This window comes from Phacochoerus africanus, chromosome 7 (assembly GCF_016906955.1).
Source record: "Phacochoerus africanus isolate WHEZ1 chromosome 7, ROS_Pafr_v1, whole genome shotgun sequence".
Taxonomy (NCBI): domain Eukaryota; kingdom Metazoa; phylum Chordata; class Mammalia; order Artiodactyla; family Suidae; genus Phacochoerus; species Phacochoerus africanus.
This window is the reverse complement of record NC_062550.1, coordinates 80553034-80577847: the sequence shown is the minus strand read 5'-3', so window position 1 is coordinate 80577847 and position 24814 is coordinate 80553034. Positions and strand designations below refer to the sequence as shown.

At 36.5% G+C, this 24814-nt stretch overlaps 1 protein-coding gene across 1 annotated transcript in view; it reads right to left on the bottom strand.

Annotated features, from left to right (window-relative positions):
* Nucleotides 1-24814, bottom strand: part of ARID2 (AT-rich interaction domain 2) — a 155046-nt gene that overhangs the window by 14187 nt on the left and 116045 nt on the right. Inside the window, exons 13-16 of the mRNA XM_047788027.1 lie at nucleotides 23935-24069; nucleotides 23050-23246; nucleotides 19932-22789; nucleotides 12492-12640 (exon numbers count right to left, since the gene is read on the bottom strand). Coding sequence (XP_047643983.1) covers nucleotides 12492-12640; nucleotides 19932-22789; nucleotides 23050-23246; nucleotides 23935-24069 — 3339 coding nt within the window. The remainder of the gene's footprint in view (nucleotides 1-12491; nucleotides 12641-19931; nucleotides 22790-23049; nucleotides 23247-23934; nucleotides 24070-24814) is intronic.

Here is a 24814-nt window from a genome sequence, read left to right as displayed (position 1 = left end):
CCTTTCCCCTACCCACCGAGTCTATTTTCTCTCTATTCATCCAACTATTCAAGTCATACAGACCAGTCTTTGACTGACTATGGTGCAAGGTGAGGTTCTAGAATAATGATGAAGTTGGCTGCAATGATCACATGAGGATGGAAAGAAGTTAAGATTTACAAATCCATTAAATGGAATATCTGGATTTAAATGCTTAAATGTAATTTCAATGCAAAATAGTGAGTTTTCAAAATACTATGGATTTCTCTGGGATGGGAGAACGGTAAGACAGGAAGTGGTATGCCACTACTGCTTACTAGCATGTCTAGAACCACTTTCCTTACTACTACCTTTCCATCAACAATCTATCCCAGGGGTGCCCCAAAATAAACATCTTCATTTAAATAAATCAGAAAAATTCAAAAGAGCAAGAAAATGAAAACCAAAATTCCCTGACTCGATTACCCAGACTGCTAACATTTTAGTATATTTCCTTTAAGTCTTCTCTGTGTATACACATTTTTAAATTAAACTGGATCTTTTTTTCCCCCTAATTCAAGTATAGCTAATTTAAAATCTTGCATTAGTTTTTGGTGTATAGCAACATGATTCAGTTATACATATATACATGCATTTTTCCACATTCTTTCCCACTATGGTTTATTACAGGATATTGAATACAGTAGGACCTTATTGTTTATCTATTTTATATATAGTAGACTGTATCTGCTAACCCCAAACTATTTATCCTTCTCCAGCCCCTTTTTCCCTTTGATAACCATACATTTGCTTTCTATGTCTGTAAATCTAAAACTGGGTCTCTTACTAAAACAATTTTATACACTGTTTTGTATACTATGGCTATATGGTGCTTTTGTACAAATTAAAAGAATGTCCTTAAGATTCTTTACTTCAATCTGCTGAAAAAGTTATTAAACAGTTTTAAAATAGACAATTATTTAATAACAACAGTTATTAAAAATACAATTTCTGGCACGTACAATGTGAATGATGCCCGTGGCCCCCTCCACATACACGCTTGGATGTGCACAACCACAGTTGAAAGCACGAAGCAGGTAACTTTTCTCTGAAATTCATTTTACTTACAGGTAACCTAGCGTTCAGGATGGTTGTGGGGCTTAAATGTGGTGACGTGTAAAATTATTTGGTAAATAGTACATTGACAATAAATGAGAGCTATTATCATCATGATCATTAGTAGTAGTAGTAGTCGTTGTGGCACTAGTAACCTCTTTTTTTTAATCTTGCCCATCTTACTAATCGTCTACCCTGAGATCTTTTCCACAGCTGTTCCAAAGTTGCCAAGTCTTGCTCAATAAAGTTTAGTCCACCTCCGAGTTAATGCTTCCAGTTATCAAACTGACTCCTACTGTAATTCATAACTCATTAATTTCTGCTTGGTGAAAGATTTGGAGCAGTTTCGGTGGAGAATGCTGTTAAACCTCACCAAACCTCAATCTTAATTTTTTAGAGCTTGTCTTGACTTGTATTAGTGTGACTTTATGAATTTAGGGACATTTATATCTCTGGGGAAAAAAGGCTTATTTCTGAAAGAACTTAAGTATACTCCGTCAGAGCTTCTTTAACTTCCTTTTTCTCTACGTTAAATCTTCTGTTATTATTCATCCTTTCCTTCCCTTGGATATTAACCAAAAGTAGTCACTAATTCCAGGGTTAAGGCCTTCATTTATATACTTCATAAACTATCCCTTCTTTTGCATCTTCCATCTTTTTCTTTCTACTGAATTGTATACTTAAGTATAACAGCATATATGCTACTCAACTGAAAAACAAAAGGATTTTTTTTTCTCTGATCCTGTTACTTTCACAAAAGATAGCAACTATATTTATAATATCTGCCAAGGTGATACAAAATTTTATTAATACCGAATACATTTATTACAGTAACTGTATCTGACATTTTCCTCAGTCACTGGCCATCTTCCAAAGATATATATTATTTTCAATTACATCATCAATACAATTTATAATGGCTAGTTACCTGCTCATTGTATTGTAGCTAAAGGTAAGGATTAGATTTTATTCTTTCATTGAAATCACTTTCAGCCAAATTCTTTTTTCTTTCATTGTAGTAAAAAACTGTTTGGTTCAACTAAATAAATTATTTACATAAGGCTACTAGGTGCAAGTTTGCTGATTCCAACTCCCCTAAGCAAACACTTAACGTTAAAACACTTTCTACCAAAACTTTGAAAAGCTAAACCCCATTACTTTTTTGTGTAATTTATATTATGATTAGTATCACTTTTTCTACCATCAAACACTTTCTTAGGCATTATGAAAACATAAGTGAGGTAAATAAAGCACACTTTTTCTATGACTTTAAGATTTTATTATTATAAAAAGCCTGTAATCTATGCCAAAGATTATATATGTTAGTAATACATATTATGATACTTTAATAATCACTATATACAAAAGAAGAATTTGAAAACAAACATCTGTAGCTATAAAGTTTTTTCCTTTGTCTTTAAAACATAAGTAAAAGGGCTGAAAATAGCATTTCAGTTCACATAGTTTCATTTAGAGTCTTCTTAATTGCTCAAGTTCTTGGCAAGCTATTTTTCCTTTAATGCCCCAAAAAGTAGTCCATATCCTTCTTAATAACCCTCCTGCTACAAGAAAAATTTATTTATTTATTTATTTATGTCTCGTTAGGGCCACACCTATGGCATATGGAGGTTCCCGGGCTAGTGGTCAAATTGGAACTGCAGCTGCTGGCCTGCACCACAGCTCACGGCAACACAAGATTCTTAACCCATTGAGCGAGGCCAGGGATGGAACCCATATCCTCATGGATGCTAGCTGGGTTCATTAACCACTGAGCCACGACGGGAACTCCCTGCAAAAATTTTTAATCTGACTTAAAACACATGGGATATATATTTTGCAGGAAAATTTTAGTTTAAAAGCAAGATGTGCATTTAAATGTTAATAATATATATCAAAAACTCTACATTGCAAATATATTTTAGTTTAAAAAAAAGCTATATTATTAGTTGTAGTACAATTAACTTTTATTTCAACCTTGGACATCTAATTGTTTTACATAGGTAATATTCTATGGCAAAAGAAATACTGAAGGTATACATTATTTTGCATTCAAAGATTTAATAAAAAGCTAAAAATTGAGGGGAAAAAGCCCAGACTAACAATTTGCTGGGAGACTATACCCTATTTATTATATCCATCTGTAAAGTTTCAAATGTTAAAAAAAAAAAGGAAGACAACTAACTTCACTATTAAAAGAAATGAGGGAGTTTCCGCTGTGATGTAGTAGTGGGTTAATGATCTGGCTCAGCTCTGTGGCATTGCTAGTTCAATCCCCGGCTTGGTGCAGTGGTTAAAGATCCTGCGTTGCCACAGCTGTGCGTAGGTTGCACACGCGGCTTGGATTTAATCCCTGGCCCAGGAACTTCTATATGCCATGGTGTGGCCAAAAATAATAACTTATTTCTTTAATACATGACTAAAGAATACAAATGCAAACTGGACAGCCCAAAATCAGTACTTGTGTTCTTGGAAACTAAACGTTGCTGTTGCTACAGGAATGAATTCTCTACTCTCAGCTTCCTTGCCCCAGTCAGTCCAAATTCAAAGCCATAGACAGGAACGAATGACTGGCTGGCTTAGCTGCCAAAGGCAATGAAGAAAGAAGAAAGTGCTTGGCCTTCTTTTTTTGTGTTTTGGAGACAGAGAGATGTTCTGTTCCCAATAACACTCAAATTACAGGACATTATCTCAAACAGAGAAAGGCGGTTCTGATGCACGACAGCCAAAACCAACTGTCTTTGGTTCTGCCTCCTTTCCTCTAATAATATCAATAATACTATAATAAAGTATTAATATTACTGATAACTAATAGAAGAAAGGATTTCCGTATTTGCTCTTTGATCCTCCAACACCAACTCTTACTAACCTACTGTTCTATGATGCAGTCACATATTTTACATACCAAAACAGAAAACATATTCTCAGGTATCTTCTTTAAAATACTTTAAGAATATGAACCTGCCACTAAAATCTGAATACAGGCTAAAACAATACATTAAAAAAGTAGTATGGAAGTAGATCTGTACAATTGAGTCATTACAAAATATTATAATTAAACTAAACATAAATTTGAAGATAAAAAAGAGCAGTGAAGTGGGTATTCATGTGTTTTTAATGAACTAAGATAGAATAAACAAATGAATTTAAGACTGTGGATTTTCACTTCAATTCCTTGGAGATTTTGGATACTTGAATATGTATCTGGCATATTCACAAACATAATTTGATTGCATTTCTATGACAGCTCTCTGAAGAATGCCAAACTACCCCTATTTAACTGCTGAGGAAACAAGCTTTCAAGCTTCCTATAGTTTTCTATAGCCATAGAACTATGTGGCAAGAGCTGGGATTTGAAACCAGATATGTCTAACCAATAAAGACCTGACTTTTTCCCTACTATACTACACAACTGTTTACTTGGATAATATGTATAAATTTATTACTAGGTAAAAACTGAGGCATATACTTTTATAAATAAGATCTATGATGCTATAATTTTCGCCTTTTTTAAAATGCTGGCAAATTCTGAATGCATTCTAGGTTTGAGATTAACATTGGTACATAATTCTTATTTTGTACAGTTTCAAAGATTAAAGTTTATTAATAAACTACAGGCTAGATTCTCACTCTAGGAAATCCACTTATAAACTAACAGTTAACATCATGCTGACAATACATAAATAAGAATTAAGAATAAAGATCTTCCAGTTTAAAGAGCTTGGAAGTTGTCACTCCCATTCTCAGAACAAGAAGAAAGCTGAACAAAATGAAAACTAACTCTTCTTAAAATCATCAGGGAACTGAGGTCACAGGCAAACTGCCTTCTTGAAAACCAGATAGACAGTTGAATACTGGTAGGAATACTGAAGCAGTAACTGATGAATTGATGGAGGTCCAGTATGGATTAGGTTGCCAACTAAAAATTCCTGAAAGGTCAGTCTCTGGGTAAAGCCCACACTATTGTGAGTTTTACTTCCAGGAACGCTACCAGGTTCTCACTATAAAGACTGGAGAAAGGCGGTCTAGCGTTTCTAGCAGGGAGAGGAAGAAAGCAACCATTTAAAAACATGCCCACAATGTTCTTTTCTCCTTAATAAAGATCTGCCCTCCAGAAAAATTACTTTACCAGAGCCTTATCTGACTTAGATTAACTTGAGCCTGTCCAGACTCCTGTCTCACATAATGGGAGAAAAATAAAGACTAAGAAAATTCTCAAAGTCGCAGACCCTTGACCGAAATCAATTTAAAAAAAAAAAAATGAGATTTAAGCATGAGATTATAGAATGCTTCCCCCTCCCCAATACCTTATCAGCCTATCAACAGTGCTCCAGTACAATAATTCTGGATTACAACTGAGAGAGCTGTAAATACACATTCTATTTTAAAAGGAGAAAGGAAACCCAAATACAGCAGTAAACATTAAACACAGCACAACCCCTTCCTAATAAACATATACCTCACACTAAAGGTCTACTTACCCTAGCTCCTATTAACTGATTCAACCATGTCAGATTTCAACAAAAATTTACAAGGCATGTTAAATGTTAAAACAAAACAAAATAAAAAACCAAGGACTGAAGACACAATGCAAGTATCAGAACCAGACTCAGACATGGCAGAGATTTTGGAATTATCATCCTGGAAATTTAAAATAATTATTATTAATAAGGTGCTAAAAAAAGGTGGAAGCTGCCAGAAGAGATGAATAATGAAAGCAGAGAAATGGAGATGCTAAGAATCAAAATGAAATGCTAGAAATAAAAAAAATGATAACATAAATGAAGAATGCCTTTGATGAAGTCATCAGTAGACTGAACATGGCAAAACAAAGAAGTGGTGAGCTTGAAGATATGTCAGAAGCAACTTCCCAACTGAAGCATAAAGAGAAAAAAGAATGAAAAAGAAGAAACAGAATATCCAAGAACTGTGAGGCAATTACTAAAGGTTGCAACATATGTGTACTGGGAATAACAGAAAGAAAGTAAAGAGAGAGAAAAAACAAAAACAAAAAACATATTTGAAGAACAGCTGAGAATTTCCCCAGATTAATGACACACTAAACCACAGGTCTAGGAAACTCACCAAGTACAGGAAACATAAAAACAAACAAACAAAAAAAACCCCACAACTCTACACTTAGGAATATCATATACAAAAATGCTAAAAACCCAGGATAAAAAATCTTGAAAGAAATACCTTACTGACAGTATAACAAGGATAAGATTAAACTGGTTGTCTCTTGAGAAACCTTGCAAGCAAAAAGGCTAGAATGAAATTTTTTTTTTGTCTTTTTGCCATTTCTTGGGCCACTCCCGAGGCATATGGAGCTTCCCAGGCTAGGGGTCCAATCGGAGCTGTAGCCACTGGCCTACACCAGAGCCACAGCAACGCGGGATCCGAGCCGCATCTGCGACCTATACCACAGCTCATGGCAACGCCGGATCCTTAACCCACTGAGTGAGGCCAGGGACTGAACCCGCAACCTCATGGTTCCTAGTCGGATTCATTAACCACTGCGCCACGACGGGAGCTCCTAGAATGAAATATTTAGTGTTGAAAGAAAAACATTCACCAGCCTAGAATCTTATGTCCACAAAATCATGTTTCAAAAGTGAGGGAGAAATAAAGACTTTCTCAAACAAACAAAAACTCAGTATATTTGCACAAGAGACCTGCCTAAAAGAATTGTTATAAGAAGTTCCGTAAGGAGAAAGTTCCCTACGGAAGTCATAAACTCACATCCATATAAAGAAAGGGTGTTAGAGAAGGAATAAATGGGGGTAAAATATTATTCTTACTCTTAGCTGATCTAATAGATGAATGTTTGTTCAAAATAATAGCAACAATGTACTTGGTGATTATAGCATTTGAATAATTGAAACTGAATGACAGTAATGGCATAGGGACGCTAGGAAAGAATATCCATTACAAAGTACCTAAAATATCCATTAAGTGTATACTGGTATTTGAAAGTGGACTTAGAGTACCTGTGAATACATATTTCAAAAATGAGAACAAAAAATTTTCAAAAAAGTAGAGTTGATATGCTGAGAGAGGAGAAAATGGAACCATATTAAGTACTCTGTTAAAACCAAAAATAGCAGGATAACATGAAAAGAGGAAGAAACAAAAACCAGTGAAACAAATATAAAAAATTTATCACTGTGATAGATATTAATGCAACTGTATCAATAATTACTTTAAATGTGAATCATCTAAACACACAAAAGACAAAGAGACTTAAGTTCCCACAGTGACACAGTGGTTTAAGAATCTGACTGCAGCAAGCTCGGGTCACTATGGAGGTGTGGGTTTGATCTCTAGCCTGGCATGGTAGGGTAAGGGATCCAACATTGTTGTAGCTGCAGCTAGGATTCAATCCCTGGCCTGGGAAATTCCAAATGCCACAGGTACAACCATAAAATTTAAAAACAAACAAACAAAAAACATGACAAAGATACAGGCAGAGTAAATAAATAGTAATGTGTGGTTAAATGTAAAGACACAGATTAAAAGCAAGGAGAAGGAGAAAGACATAACACACAAATAAAACAAAGTTGGTTATATTTACTTCAGAAAACACAGACTTAAGAGCAAGACATAATGATGAGGTAAATTCTTCACAGTGAAATGCAATTCTTAAGGTATATGATTTTAACACAAGGCATCAAAACACAAGGGAAAATCTGATAGAACTGCCACGAAAAATAGAGAAATCCACCATTAAACTCGGAGATGTCAGCCTACTATTATTACCTGACAGATCCAGCAGGCAGAAAATCAGTATGTAGTTGAACCAACAGCACCATCAATCGATTGTATCTAACTGATATTTATATAATGTTTCATACAACAATAGCAGAAAATACATCTTTCTCATGCTCAAATGAGTATTCACCAAGATAGACCACATTCTAGGACAAAAGCCCACTTTAACAAATTTAAGTGAATAGAAATCATATAAAGTATGCTTTTAGATCACAATGGAACTGAATTAGAAATCACTAACAAAAAATAGATAGCTGAAATATCCCAAAATATTTGGAGATCAAACCACACACTTCTAATTAAATGAAAATGCACCTTATCAATATTTTGTGGAATATAGCTAATGCAGTATACAGAAAGAAAGTTATAGCATTAAATGTATGTATTAGAAAAGAAGCTCTAAAATTAATAATCTAAGGAGTTCCCATCGTGGTGCAGTGGAAATGAAACTGACTGGGAACCATGGGGTTGTGGGTTCGATCCCTGGCCTCAGTGAGTTAAGGATCCGGCGTTGCCATGAGCTGTGGTGTGGGTTGCAGACACGGCTTGGATTCCAAGCTGCTATGGCTGTGGTGTAGGCCAGCGGCTGTAGCTCCAATTAGACCCCTAGCCTGGGAACCTCCATATGCCACGGGTGTGGCCTTAAAAGGAAAAAAGACCAAAAAAATAAGATTAAAAAATAAAATAAAATGAATAATCTAAGCTTCCACCTTAGGAAACTAGAGAAAGAAGAGCAATATAATGTAAAAGAAAAGAAGGAATAAAAGTTAGGGCTGAAATCAACAGAAAGAAAAAATCAATAAAACCAACAGATGATTCCTTGAAAAGATCAATGAAAGAAATAAACCTCTAGCCAGCTTAACAAAGGAAAAAAATGAGAGAAAACACAAATTACTAATATCAGAAATGAAAAAGGGGTTACTGTTACTGAGCTCACAGATATTCTACACCACAAATTTGGTAACTTAGATGAAGTAGACCAGTTCTCTACAACACAATGTGCAAAAACTCACACAAGGATTAATAGATAATCTAAGTATGTCTGTAATTATTACAGAAATTGAATGAATCAATAATCATTCAGCATGTGTGTGGGTGGAGCACTAGGCCAAGACGGTTTCACTGGTGAATTCTACCAAACATTTAAGGTAAAAATAGTATCAGTCTTGTATAAGCCCTACAAGAAAATGGAAGCAGATTAAGTACTTCCTAATACATTCCATGAGGCTGGATTACCTCAGTACTGAAACCACACGAAGACAGAAAATCTAAAGAGTAATATCTCTCATGAACATAAATGTAAAAATCATCACGAAGAACACTAGCAAATCAAATCAATTATAAAAAGAGCTATATACCTTTCTATTTGGATTCTTTCTATTTCTTTGTCTTCTCTAACTGCACTGGCTAGGATTTCCAAAACTATGCTGAATAAAAGTGGTGAGAGTGCACATCCTTTTCATGTTCCTGACCTTAGAAGAAATTCTTTCAGCTTTCCACCAATAAGTATGATATTAGCCATGGGTTTGACATTTACACCCTTTATTATGTTGTGGTAGGTTCCCTCTATGATCACTTTCTGGAGGGTTTTTTGTCATAAATGGGTGCTGAAATTTACTTTTGTTGTTTGCAGATGACATGATACTATACTCAGAAAATCCTAAAGATGCTATCAGAAAACTACTAGAGCTCATCAATGAATTCAGTAAAAGTGCAGGATACAAATTTAGCACATAGAAATCTCTTGCATTTCTCTATACTAACAATGAAAGATCAGAAAGAGAAATAAAGGAAACAATCCCACACATCAAAAAATACCTAGGAATAAAGCTACCTAAGGAAGCAAAAGACCTGTATTCTGAAAACCATAAGATGCTGTTGAAAGCAATTGAAGATGACACAAACAGATGGAAAGATATACCATGTTCTTGGATTGAAGATCAATATTGTCAGAATGACTCTACTACCCAAGACAATCTACAGGTGCAAAGCAATCCTTGTCAAATTACCAATGGCATTTTTCACAGAACTAGAACAAAAACTTAAAAAATTTGTATGGAAACACAAAAGACCCTTAATAGACAAAGCAATCCTGAGAAAGAAAAATGGAGCTGGAGGAATCAGGCTCCCTGACTTCAGACTATACTACAAAGCTACAGTCATTAAAATAGGATGGCACTGGCACAAAATGCAGAAATAGAGATCAATGGAACAGTACAGATGCCCAGGAATAAACCCACACACCTATTGTCAACTAATCTATGACAAAGAAGGCAACAATACACAATGGAGAAAGGACAGTCTCTTCTGTAAGTGGTGCTGAGAAGACTGGACAGCTAGATGTCAAAAAATGAAATTAGAACACTCTCTAACACCAAACACAAAAATAAACTCAGAATGAATTAAAGACCTAAATCTACGGCCAAATACTATAAAACTCTTAGAGGAAAACATAGGCAGAACACTCTTTGACATAAATCACAGCAGTATCTTTTTGGATCCACCTCCTAAAATAATGAAAATAAAAACAAGGCTAAACAAATGGCACCGAGTTAAACTTAAAAGTTTTGGCACAGCAAAAGAAAACAGACAAAACAAAAAGAAAATCCACATAATGGGAGAAAATCTTTGCAAGTGAAGCGACCAACGAGAGATTAATTTCCAAAATACACAAACAACTCACGCAGCTCAACATCAAAAAACTCAAATCAGAAAAATGGGCAGAAGATCTAAATAGGCATTTTTCCAAAGACAACATACAGATGGCCAAAAAGCACATGAAAAGATGCTCAGCATTGCTCATTATTAGAGAAGCAAAAAAAGAATGGGCATCATTAAGAAGTCTACAAACAATTAATGCTAAAGAGAGTGTGGGGAAAGTGAACCCTCCTACTTTGTTGGTGGGAATGTAAATTGGTACAACTACTATGGAGGAGAATATGGAGGTTTCCTAAAAAACTAAAAATAAAGCTACCAAATGATCCTGTAATCCCACTTTTGGGCATCTGCCTGGAGAAAGCCATAATTTGAAGAGAAACATGCATCCAATGTTCACTGCAACACTACTTACAACAGCCAAGACATGGAAAATGGGCAGAAAGTCCATCAACAGTGGAATAAAGCTGTGTTACATTTCTACCACAGAATATTACTCAGCCATAAAAAAGAATGAAATAGTGCCATTAGCAGCCACATAGATCGTGAGATTATCATACTATGTGAAGTAAGTCAGACAAAGAGAAACTTCATGTGATATCATTTATATGTGGAATTAAAAAAATGATACAAATGACCTTATTTACAAAACAGAAACAGACTCACAGATTTTGAAAACAAACTTATGGTGACCAAAGGGGACAGGTATGGAGGAAGGTTGGATTAGGGGTTTGGGACTGACATATGTACACTACTGTATATGGAATGGATGGTCAAGGGCGACCTGCTGTATAGCACCAGGAACTCTACTCAATATTATGTGATAATCCATATGGAAAAGAATCCAAAAAAGAATGGATAGGTGTATATGTATAAATGAATTACTGTGTTGTACAGGAGAAATATTCACAACATTGTAAATCAACCGTACTTCAATAAAACTTAAAAAAAAAAAATCTCTATACTCCTAATCTTACTAGCAAGATAGGAAACTGCTGAAGAATTAGGTTCATTAACTCTTCTGACAAAATTTTTTTCTTGAAATACTCTAATCAGGGGTTCCCTGTCTCAGTGGGTTAAGAACCCCCAGCACAGTGTCCATGAGGATGTGGGATCCCTGGCCTCACTTAGTGGGTTATGGATACAGTGTTTCCACACACTGTGGTGTAGGTCACAGACATGGCTCGGATCCTATGTTGCTGTGGCTCTGGTGTAGGCTCAGATTCTACCCCTGGCCCAAGAACTTCCATATGCTGCAGGTGTGGCCATAAAAAGAAAAAAGAAAAAAAAAAAAGAAAAAAAATACTCCAAACACTTCATCTAACAGCAGCTATTCTCAAATGTCTTAGTCAACAGTGTTAAGTGACTACCTACTCCACCTGCTGGTATTTGCCGTGGAAAAACAAAAACAATCACACATACACAAAAGAACAGAATTTGGTATCAGTGAAAAAAGTTTCAAATTAACTTGCAAGATACCCTTTTAAAAAAAACAGTTGAACTAAATAAATGAAGGAATCAGAGCCAACCTAAAGCACTATTTTTTAAACAACCTTTTTGACAGATTTTACACTATGATCTAGATAATATACATATACTACACACACATATAACTGGAAACAATACTTACCCTTACCAATATAATGGCATCTGATGTATTTTCTTTACTTTTTCATTGAAAAGAAAAACAAGCAAAACCCTCCTGAATATACCTGCCAAAATGATTTCACAACCCCAGTATAGGGTTGAGATTTATAAGTTTGATAACACCGCCCAAGTAAATTCTGCATACCATTAATAATATACACTGATAGGCTACACTGATAGCCACAATCCTAGAACAAATCTGTATATGAAGTTTACACTGAAATACAACGTTTATATCATAAAAGTTTCAAAAGAAAAATTTCATGCAACTATAGATGGCAAATTTAAATATAAAAGCATTCCAGAATAAAGAGCATTTATGTATGTTAAATAAAACTGCCATTTACTTTTTACAAGACTGCCACAGACACATGAAATTGTGTCCAGGTTTTCTCACTGGATCTCCATGTTGACTAGATGCACTGAATGGAGAAGACTGAGAACTGCTAGGCTGGCTCTGCGCTTGGACAGCTGGTGAAGGTGTCATAGGAGTGTTCTACAAAAAAGCACAACCACAGAATTTGTGAAATGACACTGAAAAACTTTCATATCTTATAGTATAGGCTTCTAAATTTGATTACATTAATAGTTTATACACTTCCAACACAAAACAATTTACATTTATGGTTTTAATGATTATCTTTGAGAAATTCTTAAAAAATATAACTAATTTTATTAATATATTTGGGAAGTCAAATTCATTTTATATGAACCACAGAGGCAAGATCACGTTGTTATTGTCACAGAACACATATTATTTCAAGTTAAGGTATTTTTTATTAAAAAAATTGGGTAGAAACACAACTATAGATTAAAATGAGAAATAAATATGTTACAAATACTTACATATATTTGATTTTCTTACATATATTTTATTTACTTCCATATATTCTTCACAAGAAAAAAATCAACTGCCAATTATTTGAAACAAAAAGAATTAAAGTACTTATAGAAGTTACCAAATGTAAAATTCCAAGGCTCATATTTTGACTATCGGAGTTAATATTTTTAGGTTTTCTCATATATTACAAAACCACACATTTATTTCAATAAAACTAATTTTTAAATAGGTAGTATTGTACTGCATGCTTTTCTAAGTCCTACTTAAATGTTTCAAGAACTGGGTCTTGGAGTTCTCGCTGTGGTACAGCGGGTTAAGGATCTGGCATTGTCTCTGTGGCAGCTCAGGTTGCTGCTAAGGCACACCTTCAATCCCTAGCCTGGCGCAGAGGGTTTTAAGGATTTGGTGTTGCTGCAGTAGCAGCTTGGATTTGATCCCTGGCCAGGGAACTTCCATATCCTCGGGTGGCAAAAAAACAAAATAAAACAAAAACTAGATGTTTTTACATGAGATGCAAAATCTATTTTAGGATGTAAAGGCTTACTTTCTCTTAACATTATTGTGTACTGTGAATTGCCCAATCATTAGCTGTAACTCTAATTCAAATGTAAATGTAAAAGTAGGCTTCGAAAATCTTGTTTTTTGGAATGATCACTCTTGTTGAAGAATATTCTTTACCCCTGTTCTATTCTACTGAGGAAGAACTAATTTTTAATATTCCAGTACATCTCCAGTAGAGTGTGACCAGAAAAGCAAAATTGCACAAAGATTATGAAATAATTCTGTGATTTCTTTTATGATGTAAAATTATCTAAAAATATTTATTTTTGGCAAAACTAATTCTTTTTGTTAAAGTAAGAAATTATAACTTTGCCTTCCTTTTTCAGGAGTGAATTATGGCTGAAAATTCTAGATTATATTGAAAATATTTTCTGACATAAGGCTGGGGATTTGAAGTTCTTTTTTTTTTTTTTTGCCTTTTCTAGGGCCACTTGCCACGGCGGCGTATGGAGGTTCCCAGGCTAGGGGTCTAATCAGAGCTGTAGCCACTGGCCTACACAGGGCCACAGCAACTCGGGATCCGAGCTGCGTCTGCGACCTACACCACAGCTCACAGCAACACCGGATCGTTAACCCACTGAGCAAGGCCAAGGATCGAACCTGCAACCTCATGGTTCCTAGTCGGATTCATTTCCACTGTGCCATGACGGGAACTCCGGGATTTGAAGTTCTTAAATGCTTACTTTATTTTTAATATTAAGCTTTAAAAACCTTAGGATAAGACTAAAATTTAAACATTTAAACTATTAGTTTTTGTAGTCATAATTTATTCTTCTCAAAATCAATTATTTACTAAGTAGTAATGAAATACTGTGTTCAATTCAGCTACTCATTTTGAAAGCCACTTAGAAAATGGTACTGGTGGGGCTAAATAGGATGATGAAGAAACCAGACACTATGACATTTAAGGTCTAATTAAAAGAAAAAGGAAAATATACTCTAAAGAAGAAGTAAGCAGAGACATTTTGCAACACTTATAAGGAACAATTAGATTTACTCTATATGTGATGTAAAAGAGATACACTTAGTCTAAATATAGTACATATTTTTAGCGAACAGAATTAAGACAATAATAGAAATCAATGTCAAAGCGAGGATCTTTTTGAATATAGAAAAAGTTACTTCAACTCCTAAAAATGGGTGTTTTGGACAAGATAATATCTAAGGCTCTTCTGGCTGTAATATTCCCTCATTTTCTTAAACTATCGAGTCGTTTCTTCTTTAAGTATAAATCTAGATAATCAATACATACCAGTCTTGTAAGAACACATTGAAAGGTTAAAAAAAAACACGTTTAGTGGTAATGACTTTCTTAATTATTACAATGTGCTACGACTGGTCTACAAATCTGAGCAAAAATACTCTTTAAAAAAACATTAAAATGGCATTCCTGTGACTTGAGAAAATTATTTTCTATGGCTATGACTAAATGCCTCCCTCTAGAGGCCACAAATACACTTTCTGAATATATCATTTCAAACTGGGTTAACTTTTCTAGCTCTTTATCAAAGAAAAAAAAAATTAGTGTTAGACAGTACCACATCATAAATGACTTATGTGAAGGACAGGGAACTAAGGAGCAACATCTATAAAATGCCATAAATAAACTACTTTTATTTATAAGAATTCAGCACAGCTTCAGATCATGGGATTAACAAATACAGTATATTCAACATGTGTTTTATATGCTCCTGAAAAAGAAGTCTTTTGGCAAGTATTTACAACAAAATTTTCTTCCATTTTTTAAATTCATTTTTATTTATTTTTTTATCTTTTTTTTTTTTTTTTTCCTCCAGGGCTGCACTGGGTGCTTACAGAGGTTCCCAGGCTAGAGGTCAAATCAGAGCCATAGCCGCTGGCCTATACCACAGCCACAGCAACACCAGATCCAAGTAGCAGCCACAACAGGAACTCCTCATTTTTAATTCTTTTACATGCCAATCTAGTTTTACGTCTTCAGCAGATACAAATTCATAAACAGTAGGTAGAGAGTAGGGCTTTAATTAATTAATTTATGGCCACACTCGAAGCACATGGACATTCCCAGACCAGGGATTGAACATAAGCCACTGCAGCAGCAACAGATCCTTTAACCCACTGCGCTGGGCCAGGGTTCCAACTGGCAATGCTACAGAGACCAGCCTGATCACAACCACCACAGCAGAACTCAGAATAGGGCTTTTAGAAATGGTATCCATATTGTTGCATTTTGGTTTTCTGGGCGTTTTTTTGTTGTCTTTTTAGGACCCACCCTCAGCATATGGAGGTTCCCAAACTAGGGGCTGAATCAGAGCTGTAGCCAAGGGCCTATACCACAGCACAGCAACACCAGATCCAAGCCACGTTTACAACCTACAACCACAGCTCATAGCAATACCAGATTGTTAACCCACAGAACTAGGCCAGGGATTTAACCTCATGGATGCTAGTCAGATTTGTTTCCACTGAGCCATGACAGGAACTCCCATATTGTTGCATTTTAACTGCAAATATAACAGACTGAAAATAATGAGCTACAAGTAAAGGAATTTTCCTTGAAGTAAGTATAATTTACTTTGCATTTAAATAAACTACTCAGCTAAATACTACTTAAATATAAAATCTATGGTTATATCATTTACTTTCATATATCTTTCTCCTTTATTTGATGCTAGTAGTCTTTCTGCAATGAAATTAATACAGCTGATTAATGGGAATGTGAAGGAAGGAAACTGATGAAAGAAAAATTAAGTAAGAATGGTATTAGGAAGGATTACCTCTTCGCCATTCTCAGCAGGGACACTTCCCTGCAATCCCTCCAACCCTGAGCACTCTACAAGTCTGGAAATTCCTTCCTGAGGTAATGGTGCCTCGTTAATATCCCCAGACCCCTTAAAATGGTGGAAATAGCAATCACATTTTTTTTTTTTTTAGGGCCCCACCCTGGCACATGGTAGCTCCCAAGCTAGAGGTCAAATCGGAACTGCAGCTGCCAGCCTATGCCACAGCCACAGCAACTCCTGATCCAAGACACGTCTGCTGCGCAGCTTGCAGCAATGCCGGATCCTTAACCCACTGAGCAAAAAGTCAGGGACTGAACCTGCATTTTCATGGATACTAGTTGGATTCTTAACACACTGAGCCACAATAGGAACTCCCAAAAATCACATTTAAATTCCTCTATACCTTTAAGGTACCAACTCAAATAGTGAATAAAATGGTGTTAAACCAAGGTCTAAAATGCAACTTTGAGGGAGTTCCCATCATGGCTCAGCGGTGGCAAACCCAACCAGTATCCATGAGGATGTGGGTTTGATCCCTGGCCTTGTTGAGTGGGTTGAGGATCCGGTGTTGCCGTGAGCTGTGGTGTGGTCACAGGCACAGCTCAAATCTTGTATTGCTGTGGCTGTGACACAGGCCGGGAGCTGCAGCTCCAATTTGACCCATGGCCTGGGAACTTCCATATGCTGTGGGTGCAGCCCTAAAAAGCAAAAACAAACAAATAAATAAAATGCAATTTTGAAGGTAAAGAAAGAGTTTAAAAGAATCTGGTCAACAATGGACCTGATTTTTTATTAGCAGGCTCTTAAGAAGGCCCTATCCTTCCAAAACACCTTAAGATGTCATCTTAAACAGCTGATAATTTTTTAGCCTTTATAAGTACTTTATTCTACACATGAAAATTAAAATACACATGCAACATTACTGAGTGCCCGAATGAGTAGTAGCCACTGTGCTAAGGGCTATACATAGAAATGCTGTTTTTCTGTTTTTCATTCTCACAGACAGCATGCATGCTACACCTCCTTTTCCTTGCAAAATTTTAAATTTCTACATGCCAACCAAATACCAATTTTTGAAATAAAGAATGAAGCTACTTTAAATAAACTATATTCTTGGGAGAATGCATAAAAATTTGTACACATTTTTCAGATTAGGAATACAATGTATTAATTTTATGGGTTGAATTATATATATATTATATATACTTATATACATATATCACCAATGTGTTAAGTTCTAGCACTAATATCCTAAAATTGTCATTCAGTGGTACACCTTATAACCTAGAAAACAAATTAGATATAAAAGGAATATCTAGAACTTTACAAAGAAATCTTTCTTAAGAGTGAAGAAAAAGGTTAAGAGCATGAGTTTTCATTTCAGACACACACCCAGGTTTCAGTCCCTGCGCCACCTCATATTAGTTGGTAACCTTGAGTAAGTTGTTAGACTCATAGGATCTCATCTCTAAAACAGTAATTACAATTTTTTACCTAATAGGGTTTATTTGAGGGTCAAATGAGAAAATGCTTTGAAGTTCCTAACTCAGGTCCTAATCTTAGCTACTATAATTGTTCATTTTTTTGTTATTTAGGTATTATTACTGAAAACAACCCAATTGGAAAGATTAAGAACACAGAGAATAAAGGTTGATGAAACAATTCTACAGTAACGGAATTTTTCTCTAATTTAGTTTGGTCTATTACAACTCTTTAAGATTATAAAGGAATCAGAGAGAAAAAAAAAAAGTCAAGCACATAATCAAGATGAATTAGGAAAGTATTAAATATAAGAAAAAATATAAAATCCAGTATGTTGGAGGCTTACAATATGTTAACATTTTTCCAGTGTGCTTAATAATTAAAAAAAAAATTTGTAGACGTTTCAGTAAAACTGACTTAGTATTTTTCACCAAAACTTCATATTGATTGTTGCCCTACATATAACATCCACCAAAGAATACTCAACCTATTTAGTACCTTGAAATAAATCTAAGAAATACTAACATAAGAATTAAAAACCTCATTATGTCCCAGAAGAGCACTGTCCTGCTTTATCATATATTCACATGAAGAAGGATGCATATTAGTCGATGAAATGTTCTGAAGCAAGGAATTCTTTATTTTTTCATCTTCCATTTTGTTCTCCACCCCTGACCCCAACCTGCTATCTAGATGTGGTACCAATGCCAACATTGACCATTGATCTGCTGTCATCATTATAAGCACACAGAAGAAACCCAAGTAAGAAGAGTGCTAGTAGAGTTGGCAACAGTCACAGAAGAGTCTGGCCTTGTAGTATTTAGGAAAGAGAGAATGCAGAGGTAATAAATCAGGAAGTAGCATAAAAGATTGTCCTTCAAAAAAAATAAAGAGAGAATGAAAGAAAGAAAGGAGTTCCTGTCGTGGCTCAGTGGTTAACAAATCCTACTAGGGACCATAAGGTTGCAGGTTCAATACCCGCCTTGCTCAGCGGGTTAAGGATCTGGCGTTGCCGTGAGCTGTGGTGTAGGTCGAAGATGCAGCTTGGATCCCGCGTTGCTGTGGCTCTGGTGTAGGCCAGTGGCTACAGCTCCGATTCAACCCCTAGCCTGGAAACCTCCATATATGCCTCGGGAGCGGCCCAAAAATGGCAAAAAGACAAAAAAAAAAAAAAAAAAAAGATGGTCCTTGACACTTTACAGGCTGACTGCACCCTCGATTCTGCAGCACTAATCCTAGAAAACACTTTTATTTACTAAGGCATGGAGAGATGGGATAGGCAGATATTAAAAAGGGAATAGCAGAAACATGACAGTAAAGGAGTAAGAAACACAAAATTTTAAAAACTGGAATAGCTGAAACAAAGTGAAATAAGAAATAAACCTTTTTAAAGAATAAAGGCGGGAATTCCTGTTGTGGCACAGTGGTTAATGAATCCGACTAGGAACCATGAGGTTGTGGGTTGGATCCCTGCCCTTGCTCAGTGGGTTAAGGATCCGGTGTTACCGTGAGCTATGGTGTAGGTCGCAGACGTGGCTCGGATCCTGCGTTGCTGTGGCTCTGGTGTAGGCTGGCAGCTATAGCTCCGATTCGACCCCTAACCTGGGAACCTCCATATGCCGCGGGAGCTGCCCAAGAAATGGCAAAAAGACAAAAAAAAATAAGAGAGAATAAAGGCAACATAACAGGAACATACTTGATAAAATTCTTATGGAATATACCTTTTTCACTGAAGTACTGTAAAAAGAGCCACAAAAACACACTTATTGAAATCAAATACAGAAAATTCCCTTTTGGAATACTCTTAGCAAACTTCCTCCCTGATCCTCCACTCCAAAACTAAATTACATTTTTTAAATTCTCCAAAAGATGTTAGATTACAAGTGCTTCTCTATCTTGGCTCTACAAATTTGCTAATTTGGGTCTATAACAAAATTGAAATATTCTTTAAACTGGGTGCTAAAAACTGTAATATTAAAAAAAAAACAGAAAAATTAAAGACCACAAGTGCTTGAGTACACTGATGAACTGACACAATTTACTTTTCAAGGTGAGACAAGGAAAAACAGTACATTTCCTCCCCAAATCATTTTTACGCATTGGTATTTTTGTAAGAGAAATGTGACAGGATAATGACTTACCTGTGGGACCACATTCTGTACGTATGTTGGTGGATGCTGCTGCTTTTGCTGAACAGCACTTTCTATTGCTACTTTAGCTACAGTGCTTGGATCTGCTCCTGCTGGCACGGCAACCATTGTTGCACTGCAGCCAGCATTGTTGGGGTCACTGATTGTAACAATTCTAACTCCTACTTTATTTGGAATTCCTGTGACTGTTTCCCTATCATTATCCTCTGCTGGCCTCTTTACAGTTTTGCATTCTGCTGTGCCATTTGTAGACCGAACATCAGATGACAGGACAGGAGAATGGGACACTCTTGATCCTGAGTGGGGAACGGCTATGATTTGATGCCCCTGTATAACAGAGGTTGTAGAATGTGGTGAGACAACTACACTTGGGCGTTGCTGAGGCACATCTGAATTCAAACTTGAAGCTAGAGGTCCATTAGGCAAATCAGTACCACTAAATTGCTGTGTTACATTTGAAGCCTCCTGTATACTGCTCACAGATGGTGAACCACCCAAAGTTAATATAGGTCCATTAGAAATTCTTTCCAGTTGATCACCTTTGGCAGTATCTTGCTGAGTGGCATCTGAAGTCCCTTGTGGTTCCATTGGAGATATCTCACCATTTCCTACATGATTGGAAGTTTTATGATTTGGAATGTTTCTGCTTAAATGAGAACCATCTCCTTTATCAAAATCACAGATTCCATTAACTAGAGGTTTTTTCAAATCACTTTTAATATCCTGCATGTCCATTTGTTCTGAGTTCTGTTTTCCCGATGCTCCATTCTCACCTAATTCTAATGATGGCCCATTACTGATTAATGAGCACTGATTAGCCTCACTTTGAATTTTCCCTGAGTTTGAAGGAGGTAGACTTGAGTCACTGTACTTTCTCCCATTTAAAAGACTTCCCACCTGCATTTCATTTTCCTTTGCATCCCCATTGCTGGTGTTTGTGTTCCGTCTACAGGACGGGTTCTCCATGACTTCAATTTTACGTTCATGAACATGTAAACCTGTTGCTTCTTTTGCTTCCTCCTCCTTTTGGCAAATTATTTTATCACCTTTGAATGGGGGAGTAGCAGTAGTACAAGATGATTGTCCAGCTGGAGATGCTTGAGTGGCTGGAAGCGTTTGTACCTGAAGTCCAACTCCTGCCTGGGTCCCGCTCATGGTAATTCCTGCTGGAGCAATGAGCTGAGTTGCGTTTCCCTGACTCACAGTTGCAGTTGCAAAACTTGTATTTGGCACAACTGTTATGGTTACCTGGTTGCCAGAAGTCCCTTGGAAAATGGTTGCTGGGCTATTTGAGATCAGTGGGCCTGGCAATATTTGTAAGTTCGAGATGGGCACAGTTTGCACTCCCCCTGTGGGTGGCATTGCACTTTGGACCAGCTGAACGTTTTGCTGCCCAACCAAGAGCTGCTGAGCTGGAGTTTGCCCCTGCACTCCAAAACCTGCTGCTTGATTATTGGCCACCTGGTATACCACCTGAGGGCTAGGGGCTCTTGCATTATTAGGGGGAGGAATCTGTGGAGCTGGGAGAATAAGCTTACCACCTGGAGTTGAGGGACCACGCTTTGGAAGCAGCAACTGTTTTATCAGACTTGACTCACCAGAAGTAGGCTGACCAACTCCTGCATTCGTTTGCTGTGGCTGAACTTGCATTTGTACTTGCTGTGGCTGCTGGACTTGTACTTGCACCTGTTGTGGTGGGGGTGCTGGTGAATGCTGCTGCTGTTGCTGCCTTTTCACAGACAGCATTTGACTGACAGTAGGAGGTGGTCCCTGTGACTGAGGGGTGGAAGAAGATGACATGGCAGTAGGAACTTGGTTATTAGTAGCTGGGACAGGTGATGGTGAGGAAGATGGAGTTATGTTTGCTTGTCCAGTTAGCTGCACTGCTTGACCAGCTGGAAGAGCTGCTGGATTAGCAAGAACAATTTGGTGAATGGCTGGTGCATAAGTTTGACCTTGTTGAGCTGGCTGGCTTACAATCACAACACTTTGCTGGGTTGGCTGCTGTGGTTGTTGAATAGGCTGTTGTACCACTGTTGATGAAACTTGCTGAGAAGGGAGCGGTTTTGGTGCAATGTTCTGAAACCCAACTCTTGAGGGTTGTGGACTTGGGACACCAGCAATGGTAACCATTTGTCCTGTAGCTACCTGAAAGTTCTGTACTGAAGTTGCTGAGACAATATTGGATGCAGAAGTCGTTACATATTGTGGGGGTGCTATGATAACAGTGTCTTGTGTCTGACTACCAGCTGATGTCTGCTGAGATGAAGTTTGCACAGGTTGGGGTGACGTGGTGATTAACTGTTGACCCTGTGAAACTGTGGAAGTACATGCTGGTATGTTCTGTACTCTGCCAAATATATGACTCTGTGGGACAGCTTGTTGGATTACTGTAACAGGAGTGCCAGAAGGTATCTGTCCCGGTACCACTGTGTGTAATGGAGACTGTTGTGGAATTACAGATGGATGGTGAAGCAATGCCTGGGAATTTACAACTGTAACAGGTTGTGACCCTGTACTATGATTCTGAACCACAGAACTCTGTGCAGCTCCTCCTCCCACAGCAATACTAACAGGAACTGCTGTCTGGGGTAGAGAATTCTGTATTACTGTGGCCTTAACGACCTCACAAGGAATTGGAGCTTTATTCTGAATGACAGTCACCGGAGCATTTTGCTGCTGGTGGGTATGAACTGAAGGATTTGGTGGAATTCTTGAAACAGTCTGCGCCACAGTATGAACACTTTGTACTGGAAAGGACATTTGCGTTGCAGTCAAACTTGAAGATTGGTTGGTAACAGGAGTCCTCTGAAAATGGTTTCCTACAGTTTGTGGTCCATGAGGGATTCCTGAAAATATGGGGGAAAGTCAAAATTCATAATGAAATGATTGAAAAGCGGCATGTAGGAATTATTTTATTTAATTCAAGCAAAAATAGTTTTAAGAAATTAACAACTCTGCATCATTTGCATATGGGAAAATAACAGAACAAGCAAGAAAATGTTACTGCAAAAACAAGGAAAAGTTATACATCTTAAATGGATACAATATACATTTTCATTTAGTCTTATTAAATTGGTAATATTTAAAAGACAATAAAAACTAATACCTGCGGGTGAAGGACTTGGAGATACATCAGGAACAGAATCAACGCGAACAACGGGAGTAGAAACAGACTGTTGCTGATAATACATCTGAATGGGAAGTGGGATAGCCCTCCGTTTTACTCCTACTACATGAATATGCGCTTGCCCATTGTTACTGGAATCCTCCACTCTCTTCACTGTGTGATTTGGAAAGACCGTTCTGTAAAGTACATACACACTCAATTTTGATAACTAGCACACTAACAAAAAACACTAACTTTTGACAATGTTTTCATGAGCAGCAGCAGTATACGCACTGCTACTTATGTATGAACCAGTATGACTAATATACTCTGCAAGGGTGGGAAGCAAGGAATTAAATACAGAAGGTCAATTCTCCAATTTTTAAAAATCATTATTTATTAACATTGGGTTTAAAAACAATTCTACTGTATATGTATTTAACAAAAAATCTGCATCTAGGCAATGCCTGTTTTATGAACTTGGAAAATATCAAAACACCTTGATACATGAAGACAGAGATTAGTTATAGACTAGACCCAAGATTGAAAAGTGCAAAAGCCATGTCCTTAACAAAGAAAAGTAGGTAGGAAGAAAGTAAACAATTTTTTCCTTTTCTTTCTTGGATAAACCTCATAATGTTCAAATACAAACACCAGATGTAATTTCCAAAATTTCCTTGTATGTAAATGTCCACCATACTACAATCTAACCATACAAACTTTCAAAGTCAACTCATCATGTGATACTCAATTTATGTAATAAATTATGAACCTGGAAACAAAAGTGGAGATATTTAAAATTAGATGGATAGTTGGTATGTTTTCTAAAGGACAAGAGGTGCTGTGATACAAATTAACTTTAAAGTTAAGAACTATAAAGCCTACCTGAGACATTTATAAAATCCAGTTGATGTTAGGATTCCACCACGAGCCAATTTACTGCAAGTTGATAGGTATTCAGAATACATTTCTGCTCGAGAGACAGAACAATCTGGATTTACTTCAAAATGAGCATTTAGCCTAAAAGAGGAAAAAAATAAATGGCATTATACAATACACTATAGGAGAGTCTATATTGAAATATACAAAACCATTTGAAGGTAATGTGTTATAATCTAATTATGTCTATTAATCACATTTCACTATTTTGTATGTTATTAGCACAAGTACATGCTAGATTTTAGACACACTAAATCTAATAGAAACAGATCACTTGATAATATTTATTTTAGTATAAAAATCATTATCAACAAATATAAAGACTGGGATGTGACTACATCAGCAACATTGGTCTGCTGGCAACAAATATTCTACAACAAACTAATTTTATTCAGTGAATATTCAGGTTCTTGTCTGATAATAATCAAAATATAATAAGATGTTCCCCAAGTATGTGTTACTGGTGATGTAAAAAAAGGAGGAAAACCTGAACTAAAGTTAAGCTTCTGTTGGCTCTTGGAACAAACTTCTTCAGGAAAAAACTCTCCCAAAGCTATTAACTACTCCCCAAAACAATGACACTTCCCAGGCTGCAAACTCCCTTTCCCCACCTCAGAGACTTCCAGTCCATTACAAAGTAATTCAAACTTCAGTTTGTCTTTGTCATAAAGTAACTTCCACTATAAATTAGATTGGAGGCCTAGTTATCATTAGAGGACTCTTTCCAGGACTCACGACATACAGGCCAAATTATAGCTGTATCTTATTAACTGAATCAAGTGATAATTATGACAAAATAATTATAAAATGCTTCTCCTCCTCCCTC